Below are 14,508 nucleotides of genomic sequence, written 5' to 3' on the forward strand. Positions count from 1 at the left end.
TTGAATTTTTTGTGCAGACTACTATTATTTTGCAGTATGCGGTGCTAAACTGTAGTGTCATGGATTTGGTAGTGATTGTAGAGAAATATTTTGTTTTCCTACTTTTAGAAAAGAGTTTTGGGTTTGGGTTTTTTTGGTGTGTTTTTTTTTTCTTTTGTTATGTCTTACTCTTGACTGTAATTCTTGAAGGAGAAGACTGGATGAACTCGTAGAGGGTTCCCAACAAGTTGGAAGAGGAAAATAACTTACAAGCCAAACCTGCTTGAGAGCTCTGGTTCTTGTCTGTCCTTTCTACCTAATGTCTCTGTACACGCATGAAAACAGTACAGTGCAAAATGCAGATTTCTGTGTCAAACAGCTTGAGAAAATTAGACTAACAATCAGGTGTTTTGTACAGCTTGGGCATTCTGTTTTCCACAACTGGCGCTCATGATTGTGCGGTTTCTGTTTCGCAAGGCTTATCTTGCTGCTTATTGTTTTCAGCTGTATATTCTTCATGACATGTTCAGATATTGTTGTAAATTAAAACATCCAACAGAGATCTTCGTAATAAAGTATGTGTCTGTCCTGATTTCATCTAGTCAAGTGGGGGCTCTGTGGCTGGGTGGGGGGTCCTCTGTGGCGTGCGTAGACTACAAACTGGCAGCCATAGAGCCCAAGGGGTAGTTAAGGTATCTGATGGGCAGACTTACAAGCTGAGAAAGTAGCAGGTAGGTGAAATGAAAAAATAACTTGAGGGACAGTCAATCTGTTTACATGTGTTGGAGCAGTCACTGATGTGGTTCTCCATCACAGCAAGCCTGTATTAACAAACAAGTTGTTAGGCAGCGTGTTTTACAGGTATTTATGAATACACCAAGGGGTAGTTAAGGTATCTGATGGGCAGACTTACAAGCTGAGAAAGTAGCAGGTAGGTGAAATGAAAAAATAACTTGAGGGACAGTCAATCTGTTTACATGTGTTGGAGCAGTCACTGATGTGGTTCTCCATCACAGCAAGCCTGTATTAACAAACAAGTTGTTAGGCAGCGTGTTTTACAGGTATTTATGAATACACCCATCACTGGGAGTGGTGAAGTACTGGCACTTGCAAGACCATACTTGGGTTGATAGCAAATTTCAATATGCCTGTTGGGCAAGAAGGGGAATATACCCACTCACCATGACTCACTTGAGGAGCCCAATCATACCAAGGCTTCAGCAGCCTCTTGCACATCTGTGATCTATGAGGTTCTCAGTCTTGCATACTCTTATATGGCTTTTTACTTTCCAACACCAAACTGATAACAGATTAGTTGGTGTGAAAAGAGTGTTGGCTGCCAAATAGCAATTGCTGTTTTCCACTGAGATTAATGGCAGACATACTTTTGCCTGGCTTACCAAGTACAGATGAGCTTTTATAAGTCTCCCTCTGTTTTAGTCTTGCATTCTCAACATGTTGATGATCATTCCAGGTTTGAAGCTTGGAGTTTGGTGGTGGACCCAGCTGTAGTAGCAAATAGGAAGAAGTAGTAGTTCTGATGGTGAGCCTTCCTCAAAATCTGCCTTGTTATGCTAACAAAAAAGACCGCAAAAACATCTTCTCCATATTTATGCTTTATTTCAGCAAGAACTTTAAACTGCCCTGTAATCAGACCAGGTGGAAAAAGTAATTTTCCTAAATTTATGTATCTTTACAGTATATTTCAGGAAAATAAAACCTTAGAATGCCAGAATGCAAGTCAGAAGTAGTAAAGTATCTGTGCTACAGTTTTGTGCAATCTACAGATTGTACGTGGCCTTGCATTTCCCATTTTTCTTTTTGTGCTTGCTCTGGAAGCAGATTGCTGGAAAATGGGGGCTCTTCCGGATTTCCATTGTGCCCGTCTGTTGCCAAGAGCTACTAGTGCTTTTGCACACCACAGAAATTTGAGAGGCATATGGTGTGATGCATTTGAGGTTATCAAGCTTGGCACAGTTCAAGCCGTGTGTTGTGTGACTTGCTGCTAAAACCAGAACAATGCATTTTTTTGCATATGTTTATTCCTTACAGTAAATTTAGTAAGCTGTTCAGAATTGCTTGGACTGTCTGTGGCTCAAATACTTGTCTTGAAAGACCAAATTATAGCCATGTATTTGCAATCATATCTGTGATTGAAATGTGGATGTAAAGGAGAGGGCGAATTGCAAATTAAAAAATTGTGATGTTGAAGGTGAATTTTTTTCTGGAGTTCTCAAACAGGTTTCTCTGATGGTGGGCTAGCCACTTAAACCTGACTTGGATGTGGCTAAAATCATAACTTCATGCCTGAGAGTTCCTTTTCATTCAAATGAAAACAGTATTTTCCCTACAGTTGGCATGTAGGTAAATGTAGCTCTGTCAGGGAACAGCATGGTCAGTAGTAATGTAAAATCAGAGTTCTGGGTGGAAGAAATACTAAAAATTCAGAGCAAAAAGAAAGGCTTGTGAAAGCATCAGTATTGCCTAGGAATAAGGGATAAGTAAAGTAGCTGTCTTGACATATATTCTGTGTAGGGAAAGAAAAGTAAAAACCTACAAAAAGTAGTTGAGGACCTTGCAATTAAGGTTGGTTAAGCTTTTCATTTTGATAGGAGGCTATCTTTAGGAATCTATCTTTTTTTTTCCCTAGTTGGGTAGTAGTAGCTGTTTCTGAAATAGGGTTGTTAAAGAATTACCTCAGAGTTACTCTTTGATATGTAAAGCAGTATCTGCAAGGGCTTGCTGCTTCAACCAATATAGTAAAACTTATATTGTTAATAAAGAAGTCTCAAGTCACCAAAAATCTACTCACCTTGTGATGCTTTTTCTTAAAGGGTGAATTTAAATAAATCTTACGGTTGGTTCTGCGTGGCAATATTATCTTGTCCCATTAATTTTTGAAACACAGTATTTTAAAAATGTAGGCTTGTATGTTGGAAAATCACTACATGTTTGTTGTAGGTCCTTTTCAGGTGTTACTGCTTTTCAGTAGAACTAAGTGAACTTCGAGAAGTAGGAAGGGCACTGTTCAGAAGCTGTTGCAAACACGGAATTTCAAACTCTGTTTCTAGCAGGGTGAGAAACAGCAGTTTCTTCTCCTCTGCGTTCTTTGGGGGGGGAAACAAAAAACTTTGGTGAATTGAAGTTCAAAAGTGGGCTGTCTTTTCATGTATTCCTGCAGTATGCTTTGTTTTCTTTTTTAATAAGATTTCTCTGGCTGCCAAGAAGACCATAAATATGTTCAGACTTAATCTTGGCTTAGTGTTTTAAAGTACCGTGATCCAGCCTGGCAAAAAGATGTAGCAGCATCCTTTAACATTTAACATTGTTTTTTTTTCCTTTTTTTTTATTACAAAGGTGGTGGCAGCTTTGAAAAAAGGCTCGCTCTTGGTTGAAGTTAACACCAATAGCCAATGCTCCAAGCACTACAAAATCAAAAAAACCACTTCACTGCCATTATGTGAGTAACACTGAATGGATTGGTTTGATTCCTTTTAAATGATCTTTGTCCTGGTTTTTAGTTTAACTGCACCTGCATCTTGTTGAACATGTATTCCTTCCTGTACCACTGCTCTTTTACCACTAGTTGTGGTAGGTGATTGTCATGCTTTCAGGCCCAGGCTGCAAACCACAATTGAAATTATCTGTCTGGATGAGATCTCTCTATGGCCTTTTTTTAGAGGATAGTATACTTAAACCTGAACACAATTAAAAAAACCCAACAAACCAAAGCAAAAAAAAAAATCACCAGCATTTCAGGGCTTAGGACAATAAAACAGACTATAGCTTCCAAATAACTCATCAGCTTTAATGTGTGAACCCTGACAGACATAAGGCTGGTGTTTTTACGTATTTATGGATTCACATTATCCAGCTAATATTAGCTGTTCTGTGTCCTTACAGATGTTACCCCTCTCTAGTTTTGGAGAAAATGCTATATATTTTTGTTCAGTCATCTCTCCTTTTTCTCAAAACTAAGTCAGTGTTCAACTGTCTGTAGCTTTTCAGTATCTTTGATCCCAACAATTGGCAGTAATTCATGCTGTGTCAACCAGTGGTCAAAAAGAATGCCTTTGACCTGTAGTTACCTTCTTATTCTTCCAAGACAGAACAGTGTTTTCAAACAACCCAGTACATAGTAATTTCACCTTTTGATCAGGTCACCCATATATTATTTTTTAAATAATCATAAAACTGCTGTTTAATAATTTCTAGGGCTTAGGAAGTTTATGCAAGATGAGAAAAAATAATATAAGATAAAGTTCATTTGTAGTGTCTTTGCATGCTGTTTTTCTTTAGACAGGACTCATGAACATTCAGTGACATCAGAGCAATTGGCAGAGTTGAGAAAAAAAATGACCTTTTCATGAACTTCTGTGAAGAATGCAAATGAGCGAAGTGTGAGCTTCAATGGTAAGTTTTAACTTTTTATTATTACTAATGTCCTTCTTTACTTGTTCTTGAACATCTATATTTATTAAGTTCTTCAAGTTTCCCGTTTGTTCTTCAGGATGTTTGAAATTTTTTTTTTTACTTGCTTTTGAAATATTTTGAGAAACACCTTTAAACCTAAAAACCATGAATAATTAACACACTGCCTTTTTGATAACTTAGTATTCTGTGTCAGTATGTTAAATTACTCAGGGTTCTAGAGAACTTAATTTTCATAGTTCTCCAGTTTGCAGCATTCACTTGAACTGCATAGCTGTGTGCTAAAACTACATCACAATTTATCATCAATCTTCTTTTTTTAGTAAAACATGAAATATAACTGTATCCAGCTTGTGTGAGGGCTTTTTAGGGGTGAGACTTTTTAATGAGAGTATTTCTTTTAAACACTAAATTGTGTAAGACGGAGGAGACTTGAGGAAAGCTTTCTATCTTACTGATTTTTAGATATGTAGTGTCATTAACTTCTAAAATATTGGATGTCTTAATTTGACTTTATCAAGTTTAGCTTTTAACAAGTAAAACTATTCAAGTTTCTGTCCATATATTTCAGTTTTTGTCCATGAAAGCTCTTAGAGAAGATGGCTGATGTAAGCCTGAAGGAAGCAGCACTAATAGTTGGTGTGGTGGCAGCCTGCTACTGGAACAGTCTCTTCTGTGGCTTTGTTTTTGATGATGTTTCAGCGATTTTGGACAATAAAGATTTGCATCCTTCTACTCCATTAAAAAATCTGTTTCAGAATGACTTCTGGGGCACTCCAATGTCTGAGGTAAACTGCTTGTGAAACACTTTGAGGCATTTAGGAAATGGAAAAAAACCTTGCAGAGAGTATTTACACTTTTTTCCCCTAATGTTTTTTAACAGCAGAATAGTTTGTTTCTGATGGAATTTGGTGGTGCTAGTGTTTTGTACTATAAGATCAGGAACAGATGTTGCTTATATTCTTTCCCTTTGTTCAATAAAAGAACTTGTAAGAAAATGAAGTCATATATCGCGCTTCAAGATGCTGTGTTATCTAATTCCAGTATAAAAATTGGACAACTCTGACCATTTTCCCTTCTCCTCCTGCAAAAGCTAGACATTGACATATGCGGTTAGTTATTTCTAATTGCAGTCTGGAAGGAAAGATGACACTTTTAGGTGACAAAGCTAGAAGTTAGAGAATGGGTATTGAATCCCTTAAATTTATTTGAGTAAGTATGTTTATATGAATTCAGAGTTTTTGGTTTGTAGCCCGTGTAGAGTGGCTCTGTTTTTATCTGAAAAGCTGCATTGGCATTAAAGTTGTTGATAAACATTGTTAAATGGCAATGGCTAAAGGATGTACATATAGTTTAGAAAGTTACACATGCTGCCATTGCTGAGCAAATGGATAAAAATTTTCTGACAGTCTTAGGTTTTTTGCCTATGAAGGCATTCCGCCTTGTAATCTTCTCTTTTCTTATGTCCATAACATACAGGGTTAGCTCCTTGTGAGATACTAATCATTAGCTCTACAAATAGACTTTGATACGTAATTTTCATATAACCCTGTAATGAAAGCTTCCAGTCTATTTTTTCAGATGCCATCTAATCCTGTAGTCATTGAGAGTAAGTGGGTTCCTAAACTCCTTTCAATTAGTATTTTTCGGCATGTTTTTACTCAAAAAAAAAAAAAAAAAAATCCTAACCATGTCCAGTGGGAGAAAGCCATCTCATTCAGTGTTAATTTTGCACTCAAAACCATCTGAAAGTCAGGTGAATTTTAACTAAATGAAGTCAGATTAATTTGAAAGTTCATGACTTCTAAAATATTTTTTCCTATCTTGTGTTTTTTGTCTGTCTGTATGTGCAATTTGGTTCCCTGTACCTGCCCCCCAGTTTTTTCTCAGATATTCTTCCTATGTTTTACGGACATATTCAGCAAAATATCAACAGGCTGTGGGTTGACAAATGCATTTTGGAACAGGAAGATGGTGTTAAGTGTAGTTTTTAAAAGGGTTTATGGATGGAGTAACTGGCGGCGTAGACATATTGAAAAAATGTAGATAATACATTAAACTGAGTGCACCAAATTTTTATAAAATACTCATCTAAAACATGAAATGGCAGAATAATAAAAATATTTGAATAATACATTAAAACTATGTGGAAGTAGGAAAAATAGTCAGACAACTTCTGTTTAACATTTTAATTTTAAATCGAGTTTTCATTTAATTCACTAGATTTTTAGATTTTTTTAATTTTTTTTTTGGTATTACTGATTTTCAGGTCTTTATTTTGAAGGTAGATGCCCGAGAATAGAGGGGGGGAATCATGTATGCATAGATTTTCAGAAAGATATTTTGGAGTAAAATTCCCTTTATAAGTTGGTGGTGACTGATTGATTGATTTGTTTTCTTTTAGGAGAGGAGTCATAAATCTTATCGTCCCCTTACCGTTCTTACGTTTCGCTTAAACTACTTGTTCAGCGAGTTAAATGCAGTTTCTTACCACTTCCTAAATCTGGTCTTTCATGTGGTGGTTTGTGTAGTGTTCCTCAAGGTCTGTAAGCTTTTTCTGGACAACAGAAGCAGCGTAGTTGCATCCTTGCTCTTTGCAGTGCACCCAATACATACTGAAGCGGTAGGTATAGCTGTGATGTGCTTAATTTGTTCAAGCTGTATTAATTAACTTTAAGTTTTATGTTTTTTGTATCTCTTTATATATTGTAACTCCAACAAGTGTGTGATTTTACTAGTGCTTACTCTGCCCTTTGCAATGAGTGGTGGAGGTGACAAATTTTAATGCTTGGAGTTGTTTGGTATTCCATGCAGCTACTGAAAAATAATTAAAGAAACATTAATTTAGTTACTTAATAACTCAGGTCTCTGCTATGAATATTGGCTTTTATGATGGTGGCTACTTTAGCTTACATAGATATTTGTGTTCTGTGATGATTCATCCAGTATCATATTTTGCAAATACTATGAATACCTCTTAATTGATTTCCAGAATCGCTAAGCACTCCCCTCTAGCTAATCACCAAGTCTGTTCTGTCCACTTTCTTTTAGGCCAATACATCTATCTCACTCAGCCAGGCTTTTTCTGGGATTGTTGTTGATATGCTACATCCAGCTTAGGGCCATTCTGTTTGAACCTTCCATTTTTGAACATACCTGATACAAGAAAGAGGAAATACATTTCTCACCTCTCATATTTACCTTTCCTTTGATTCTGAAGGAGTTTTTCACTGCTATGAAACGCATTATTTATACAAGCTGCCTGATTATATACTTTTTAATGGTCAACCAGGCTTGCAATGTTGTGGAGTAAAGAGAGTCTTGTGATCGCCATTCATTAGACTTGTTTCTGTTAGAAACACTGATAAAGCAGATCTGTGGAATTCTCTGCTGTTATTTCTGCACCACTTAGATTGGTTTTCCTAGATTCCAGTTCACACATGTTGCAAAGCCCATTCTCAGTCTCTTTTTTCTTACAGTATTAGCTGATTTTCAGAAAACTGAAAATGTTTAAACCTTTTGCTTCTTTGGAGGTGTTATCCCATTTTTTTTTTTTAAATGTGTTTTTTTTTGGGGGGAGGGGAGACATCTGTTGATATTAAGAAAATGAGAAGGGTTTGCTCTTACCTTATGTTGTATTTTTATGGCCCTGATTTGCTTGGGTAAAGAATTCACATCTCTTGTTCTCTAAAGACACAAATCCTTGTCAGTAGCAATTCAGTAGCCTGCATCTGTGTATTTTGAGCAAATCTTTACAGAAATTAAGTTCATGGTGTTTATAGTTGGCAGCTATTTGAGCTACTAATATGTCCTTGCTAGAAGTTGTTAGTGGTATGTTTAAAAATGCAGAAGTAAAACACCTAAATTTTTTTCTTGCTTTTGTGCTTGAAAGCACGAACCCCCATAAAATCTTCAGTAAAATATGGAAAAAAATAATTTGTTAATTTCATTTGGTTTTCTGTTCCTTTGAAAAAACATGCTTTAAATTTCAGTTTGGCTTTGCCTCTTTGTAGTAAATGTGATAGTATCTTTACAGGAGCATTAGCAAGTTGCTAGTGACTTACGTAGTGGTTCATGGCTTAGATCATTCTATGTAATTTTATCACTTTCATTCCAAATATGATGATTCCTTATCAAGCTTGAACTGTCAGATTCCGTATGAGATAACAGTAACACAGTTGCTTTTAGTACTATGCAACAGTTAGCAAAAAGTACCATACAAATACTACAAAACATTGTGTAATGAAAGCTTATTGTGTAAGGCAATGTATTACAAAGTTATGAAGTACAGTTACGAAGCAATTTGGTAGTAAGTGTGTAATCCCTGATATTAGCCACATGAGGGCACTTTAAGACTATGTGATTGGTAGAACTTGGTGCTGTGCTTAAAACACTTAGAGACTGAGATTTAAGTGCAATTGTAATTGAATTCCCCTGCTGTTGTACTTAGGTACTCAGTGAAGAATCAGTTAAGGGGTTTTCTTCCTCCTTCCCCCACCTTTTTCAATTTAAGTTTTACACTTTTGAGAAATAGTGCATTTTATCCTTTCAAGTGTTTGCATTGAGAATTCTGCCTCACATGCAACCAAGAAAGGATTCTTAGAGTCAGCAGTTGAGACTTGTGCACACGTATAAAAGGCAAAACAACTGGAAGTTTCCATACATGGAAAAGAGGAGGTAATAATGAGCTGTGTTTTAGAACTGGGGACCTGGGTGCCATCTAACTTATTCAGACTAAAGTGAAAACTCCAAAACGGGTCTCATTCCAGTTTTTATATCAATTGATGGTACCTTTTGTATCTTTTATAATTGAAATGTATCCGATTTGAATTCCTTCAAATTAGTCTCCTACTTATTACTTCCCTGCACAAGAGTTTGAAACAGCAGATGCAATACGTAAACATTTCAAACCTTTACCTATCTTATAATAAATGGATTTTTCCTGGAAAAGTTAGCAGAGCAGGATAAATAGAAAATAATTTTCTGCTTGACTTCAGAGAGAAGGTGGGCTCTTGCGGTGGTAATATATTATATGCTGAGGAAGAATTTTTGAGGAAATGGGTTGAATAACAGCATCATAGCTTCATTTGTTGTTGTCTTTAGAATTCCATTTCAGTCTCTGTAGCTACTTTGCTACTCTTCTGGCCAGAGGCATTTTGAGCACCTTTACAGCTACGGGATGTCAACTAACCTTGTGAATGCTGGAATTTTCTCTCATAAGTCACCTTTGTATCCAGAAATAGAATATCTCTTTTGTTGGCAGGGGACTGTGGAGGCACTCCAGCACACTTGCTTTACTAATGATCTCTTTCAAGTGGTCTACAGCCAAAGTTCCCTAATTTCTGTCTTAATGCTGGACAATTTTGAGATCCAGATCAGGAATCCTTGAAACATCTTAGGACATTTTGGAAACAAATACCTGTGTACTATCCAAAATGTTAACACAAATTCTGATGTCTTATCAGTTGTGAAACATGCTTTGTCTGTGCATGATTCAGTGAGTTCTTTGGTAAATGTATGCTACTCCCAATGGAAGCACCAGAGCATGATTTCAAATTCAGATTTGAATACTCTTCTTTACACTGGGACCTTGGATATTGAGTTACTTTCTCTTTTTATTTATTGATCCACTGTTCTGGATCAATCATGCTTGACCAAGAATGTACCTAGCAATAAAAACTTCTAGCTGGGTCTGGATGGCTGAAAGTTGGTTTTCAGCATCATCATAATTAAATGGTGAACTATGTGGTTTTCTTAGCTAAATATGACCGTCTACCTCTGGATAGCATGCCATTTTTCAGCCAACTTGCTTGCAAAAATTTGGATGTAATCAGAGGCATTACAGAAGAGGACAAATGAGGAAGAAAGGCAGTCCTAAATGGTACTGTGGTCAGCACATTGCAACAGCACAGTGGCTGTTGCAGTAACCATTAACATAGTGACCTGTCTTCCGTCTCTGGTTGTTGGTTGCACCTTAGCGTTTTTTGAAAACAGCTCCTGAAATGGAAATTAATATGTATTTCATTGGAGGTTCTGAAACAACCTTCTGCCCTATGGATTTTAGCCCTTCTCCAAATTTTCATAAAATCCATTCCTCTCTGTCTCATTACCAAAGGGGGCACTACTTGCAATTTTAATACTGACAACCAAATTATCATTCAGAAAATTGCCAGACCTGCAGTAAAGCTTGAGTCATTCTTTAACTCCATTGCACAGAGCTTGCCATCAATTTATTTGTAACTCTTGACTGCTCACCTAAGAGCTGCCATAGCACCAGTCAAGGGAATGCTTCTTTCAGATTCAGATCTGTTCAGTCAGAAAAGGTATGAACAAAAATAACAATCATAGTTTCTATATGCCACTGTCTGCAGGATGTATATGTACAACAGTCCTTGTCAGGCTTCACTTAAAGCTCCCATTGATGAAAGCTGGTTTCTTCCAAGTATTATGAAGAAAGCAGTTGTTAGAGTGCCCAAATTTTGCCTCAAATGCTATTTGTGGCTGGTGTTACTAAAGATAAAAGTATGTACAGCATTTCTCAGTTGTCTTGTTAATGGTGATACTTAGGGGCACATCAGCCACAGGTGGCCACCAGCTGCCTGTGTCATCTTGTTCTTGAATTCAGTACTGATTGAACTGAAAGCAGCCTTACTCTTCTTAGCCTTTTTTGCTTGATTTACAGATCTTGTTTATGCATATCCTGATAGTATATCAGTCATGCACTATTCTAGTACTAGAATAGTCACTAGAAGAATAATCTTGTTTTTTCTGCTTTTTTCTTTTCAGGTAACTGGAGTTGTGGGCAGAGCAGAGCTTTTATCATCTATCTTTTTTCTAGCTGCTTTTTTGTCATATACAAAATCTAAAGGGCCAGATAATACCATAGGTAAATGATTGACAAATATATACATAACTTAATTTCTGTATCACTGATAATAGAGCTCTTAAAATGGTAATATGGGTGTATTGGTTATTCAGTGTGTACAAAAAACCCTTTAGCCCCAAGGTACCCATGTAATACTACTTTCCATTATAAATTGCCCTTTTTTTTTTTTCTTCAAGACTTAAGCACTTTTTCAGTTGTTCTGTAACACCTAGAGTAGGGGACTCTTGCACTGACTTCTATTATTGCAAGTAAGTGGAAGTATGCTGAGATGCCTCAGACGGTCACAAGTAAGCTGCAAAATTTCAGTGGAGATGTAGGAGGCTTGCCTCTTTTCCAAAGTCAGATTGACCTTGTGAAAATTCGTGACTCCCTATAAAACATTCAATTGAAAAAGTGTTCTGGTGAATTAGGAAAGATTGGGGTTTTTTGTTTTCCTGTCATAGATTAGTCTTTTGCCTTTCATTTAGTTCTTTCAATTTAAGGGAGGCAGTTTTAAAACTGATACATGTATATTATTTTCTGTAGAGTGAAACTGGTAATCTTCCCTTTAACAAATGGCATACTGAACATGAAGAGCCAAAGTCTTCAATTTTTAGGTTAATTTACTTTATTAAATGTTTGTTTTTGTTGTAAGATGGAACGTTTTCAATAATGTCTTTATTTGCAGTGTGGACTCCAATTGCAGTGACTGTGTTTCTAGTAGCTGTTGCAACACTGTGTAAAGAACAAGGAATAACAGTGGTGGGGATATGCTGTGTGTATGAAGTATTTATTGCTCAGGGGGTAAGTTGTTGAAAAATAAATTGGATTTCTTCTCAGGAATTCTGTAATGAGACATTAAGTACTTTGAAGTGTCGTATTTCAGCACTGATTTTTGTCAGTTCAGGCTAACTCTGTTGTTCTGTTACATTTTTCAGGGTTTTTTTTTGACTCAGCTAACGTTTAACGTACATGGTTCATGGTGAGGGAATCCAGTGACTTCTAAGTTGTCCTTTACATGCCATACAGAGATGTTACCAAACATACTCAATAAAGAATTGACTTGTCTTAATGGAAACCTAAGGTTTTAGTTGGCTGAGGTTTGCAAAGGCTAGCATGTAACAGTCTTGGTTAAAGTCTGAGGTGCATAAAGATGGGGGGGTTATTTGTTTTTAATTTCTGTAGTAAAAATAGAGAACATACTATATACAAATGCATTTCATCACATTCTAATGAATAACTAGATGTTTTGGAGTAGTCTTATTTGAATCAGTAATATTCTTATGAAATTTGTTGTTCTAAGAATACCTTTAAATTTAATTTCTAATCTGATAGCATCTTAAGCATTGATAAGTCTTTAAGTTAACAGTAACTTTTCTTTAGAGAAACAAGATGTTCCTGCAATGAAATAATTCTTGGCTTTTTAATAGTCAAACCATATGCAATTTAAAAATGTATGATTGCCCATTCTAAGAAAATTTTCTAGTTTACTATTCCTTATTTACTTGAAGGAATATTTTGCAAAAACTGCACCAGTAAAAGCCAAAAGATTGTCTGTCTTGGGGATACATATTCAAGGCCAAAATATCAAAATCACATTTTTTGTGCTTACAGAAATATGTGTTTAACTATTGCCTTTGCAAGTCTAGTTGAATAAGCGTATAATTTTCAAACTGAATTTCTAAGGAAATCGCCAGTATGTGACCATACTTTTCAATCCACTCTTCCTTTCTTTTAGTAACTTTTGATCTGATCCTCAATTTCATGAAAGTTTAATAAGTTTGTGTAAGTCAACTGAGCAGAAAAGATAAAATCCAAACTGAGGCTTCTTCTGAGGGCACAGGTGTAACATGAACTATGAGTTTGATCAGTTCTCAAAAACTTACGATATCTGTAGATCAGCCAACCAGTGTATGTGAAGCAATAAATCATCCCCAGCACAAGACATGAAGACATAGGGAAAGGGGTACACGGGGAAGAAATTAGGGTATGTAGTGGGGAACTGTGCAAGATCGTAGTGTTCATGAGGCAGGGAGAGATGGGTTACTGCAGTAGAGGCATAAAATAGAAATCTAGGGCTAATCAGGAAGTGAATAGTATTTCTACTGTTCCTAAGGAATTTTGTTTATAGGACAAGTTTTCTGAGGGGCTGATAATTCTAAAAATAGTGATTTCTTCAAAATTTATTTCATGGTCATACTTGTTTTACTGAAGTCTCTGAAGATGGTACAGATTTTATAATCTGTCAGTGCAAAATACAGAACTACAGGTATACAAGTTCAGCTACGATAGTGTTAGCAAGAATATTTGAATAGAGATATTTTTATTAGAACGGTGGACTTCTTTTTGGGGGTTGTCATGAAAGCTAAGAAGCTGAGTTAAGTAACTATTGGGAGCAGGCATTTAGAGAAAACCAAGGAAAAAAAAAAGATTAGGTAGCTCATATTTATCTAAGGGATTAATGAGTACACTGTCTGATTATAAACACTTTTTTCCTTTGCAGTACACCTTGCCAGTGTTGTTGGACACAGCTGTACAGATTCTTCGAGGGAAGGGCAGTATTCCTTTCTCTATGCTCCAAACACTGTTGAAGCTCATAGTCCTAATGTTCAGTACGCTGCTGCTTGTAGTTGTCAGAGTCCAGGTTATCCAGTCTCAACTTCCAGTGTTTACAAGGTAATAGTAAAGTGTCTCTTATTTACAGACACTGATAAATGAGATGTGGCTTAATGAGGTCTGAATGAAATGGCCAAAAGTACATCAACTTAAGTGTTTATTAGCTTATTTTAATATTGGTAAGCAATGACTGTATGATATTACATTTGTTGTGAAATTGATAAATGGCATATTTCAGTACCTGTTGATGAGAATGTCCAAAATACTGAGGTATCTGAGCAGGCATTAATTTTTAAAAACTTACGGTTTTTAGTTTGTCTTAGTAATTCAGAATTTAAATGTTTTATTACTAAAGTATTTTTTATTGGCTATGTGTTTGAGCCTTGGCTGAATACTCTAAACCTCTTAGTAAGTTTTTCCTCTTCTACATGCAAAATATTTTTTTGGTTTTACGTACATACTATGCAGAAAGCATGGTTGACTTCAGATACAGTGCTTGAAGATAAATGTATATGAATAATGTTAGAACTGAAAAACTGTAATTTATCTTAAAATGTGTGAGCAATGTAGAAATACAAGAATCTAATATTTTCCCTGAAAAATGAGGCACACTATTA

General features: G+C 36.0%; 1 protein-coding gene across 1 annotated transcript in view; it reads left to right on the forward strand.

Annotated features, from left to right (window-relative positions):
* The first annotated feature begins 3,340 nt into the window (after positions 1-3,340).
* The window catches only part of TMTC3 (transmembrane and tetratricopeptide repeat containing 3), a 28,046-nt gene continuing 16,878 nt past the window's right edge, over positions 3,341-14,508 (forward strand). Inside the window, exons 1-7 of the mRNA XM_009284349.1 lie at positions 3,341-3,439; positions 4,279-4,392; positions 4,982-5,198; positions 6,815-7,033; positions 11,197-11,296; positions 11,964-12,079; positions 13,779-13,951. Of these exons, the coding sequence (XP_009282624.1) occupies positions 5,010-5,198; positions 6,815-7,033; positions 11,197-11,296; positions 11,964-12,079; positions 13,779-13,951 (797 nt within the window). The 5' untranslated portion in view covers positions 3,341-3,439; positions 4,279-4,392; positions 4,982-5,009. The remainder of the gene's footprint in view (positions 3,440-4,278; positions 4,393-4,981; positions 5,199-6,814; positions 7,034-11,196; positions 11,297-11,963; positions 12,080-13,778; positions 13,952-14,508) is intronic.

The sequence above is a fragment of the Aptenodytes forsteri genome, unplaced genomic scaffold (genome assembly GCF_000699145.1).
Source record: "Aptenodytes forsteri isolate BGI_AS27 unplaced genomic scaffold, ASM69914v1 Scaffold53, whole genome shotgun sequence".
NCBI classification, from domain to species: Eukaryota; Metazoa; Chordata; class Aves; order Sphenisciformes; family Spheniscidae; genus Aptenodytes; species Aptenodytes forsteri.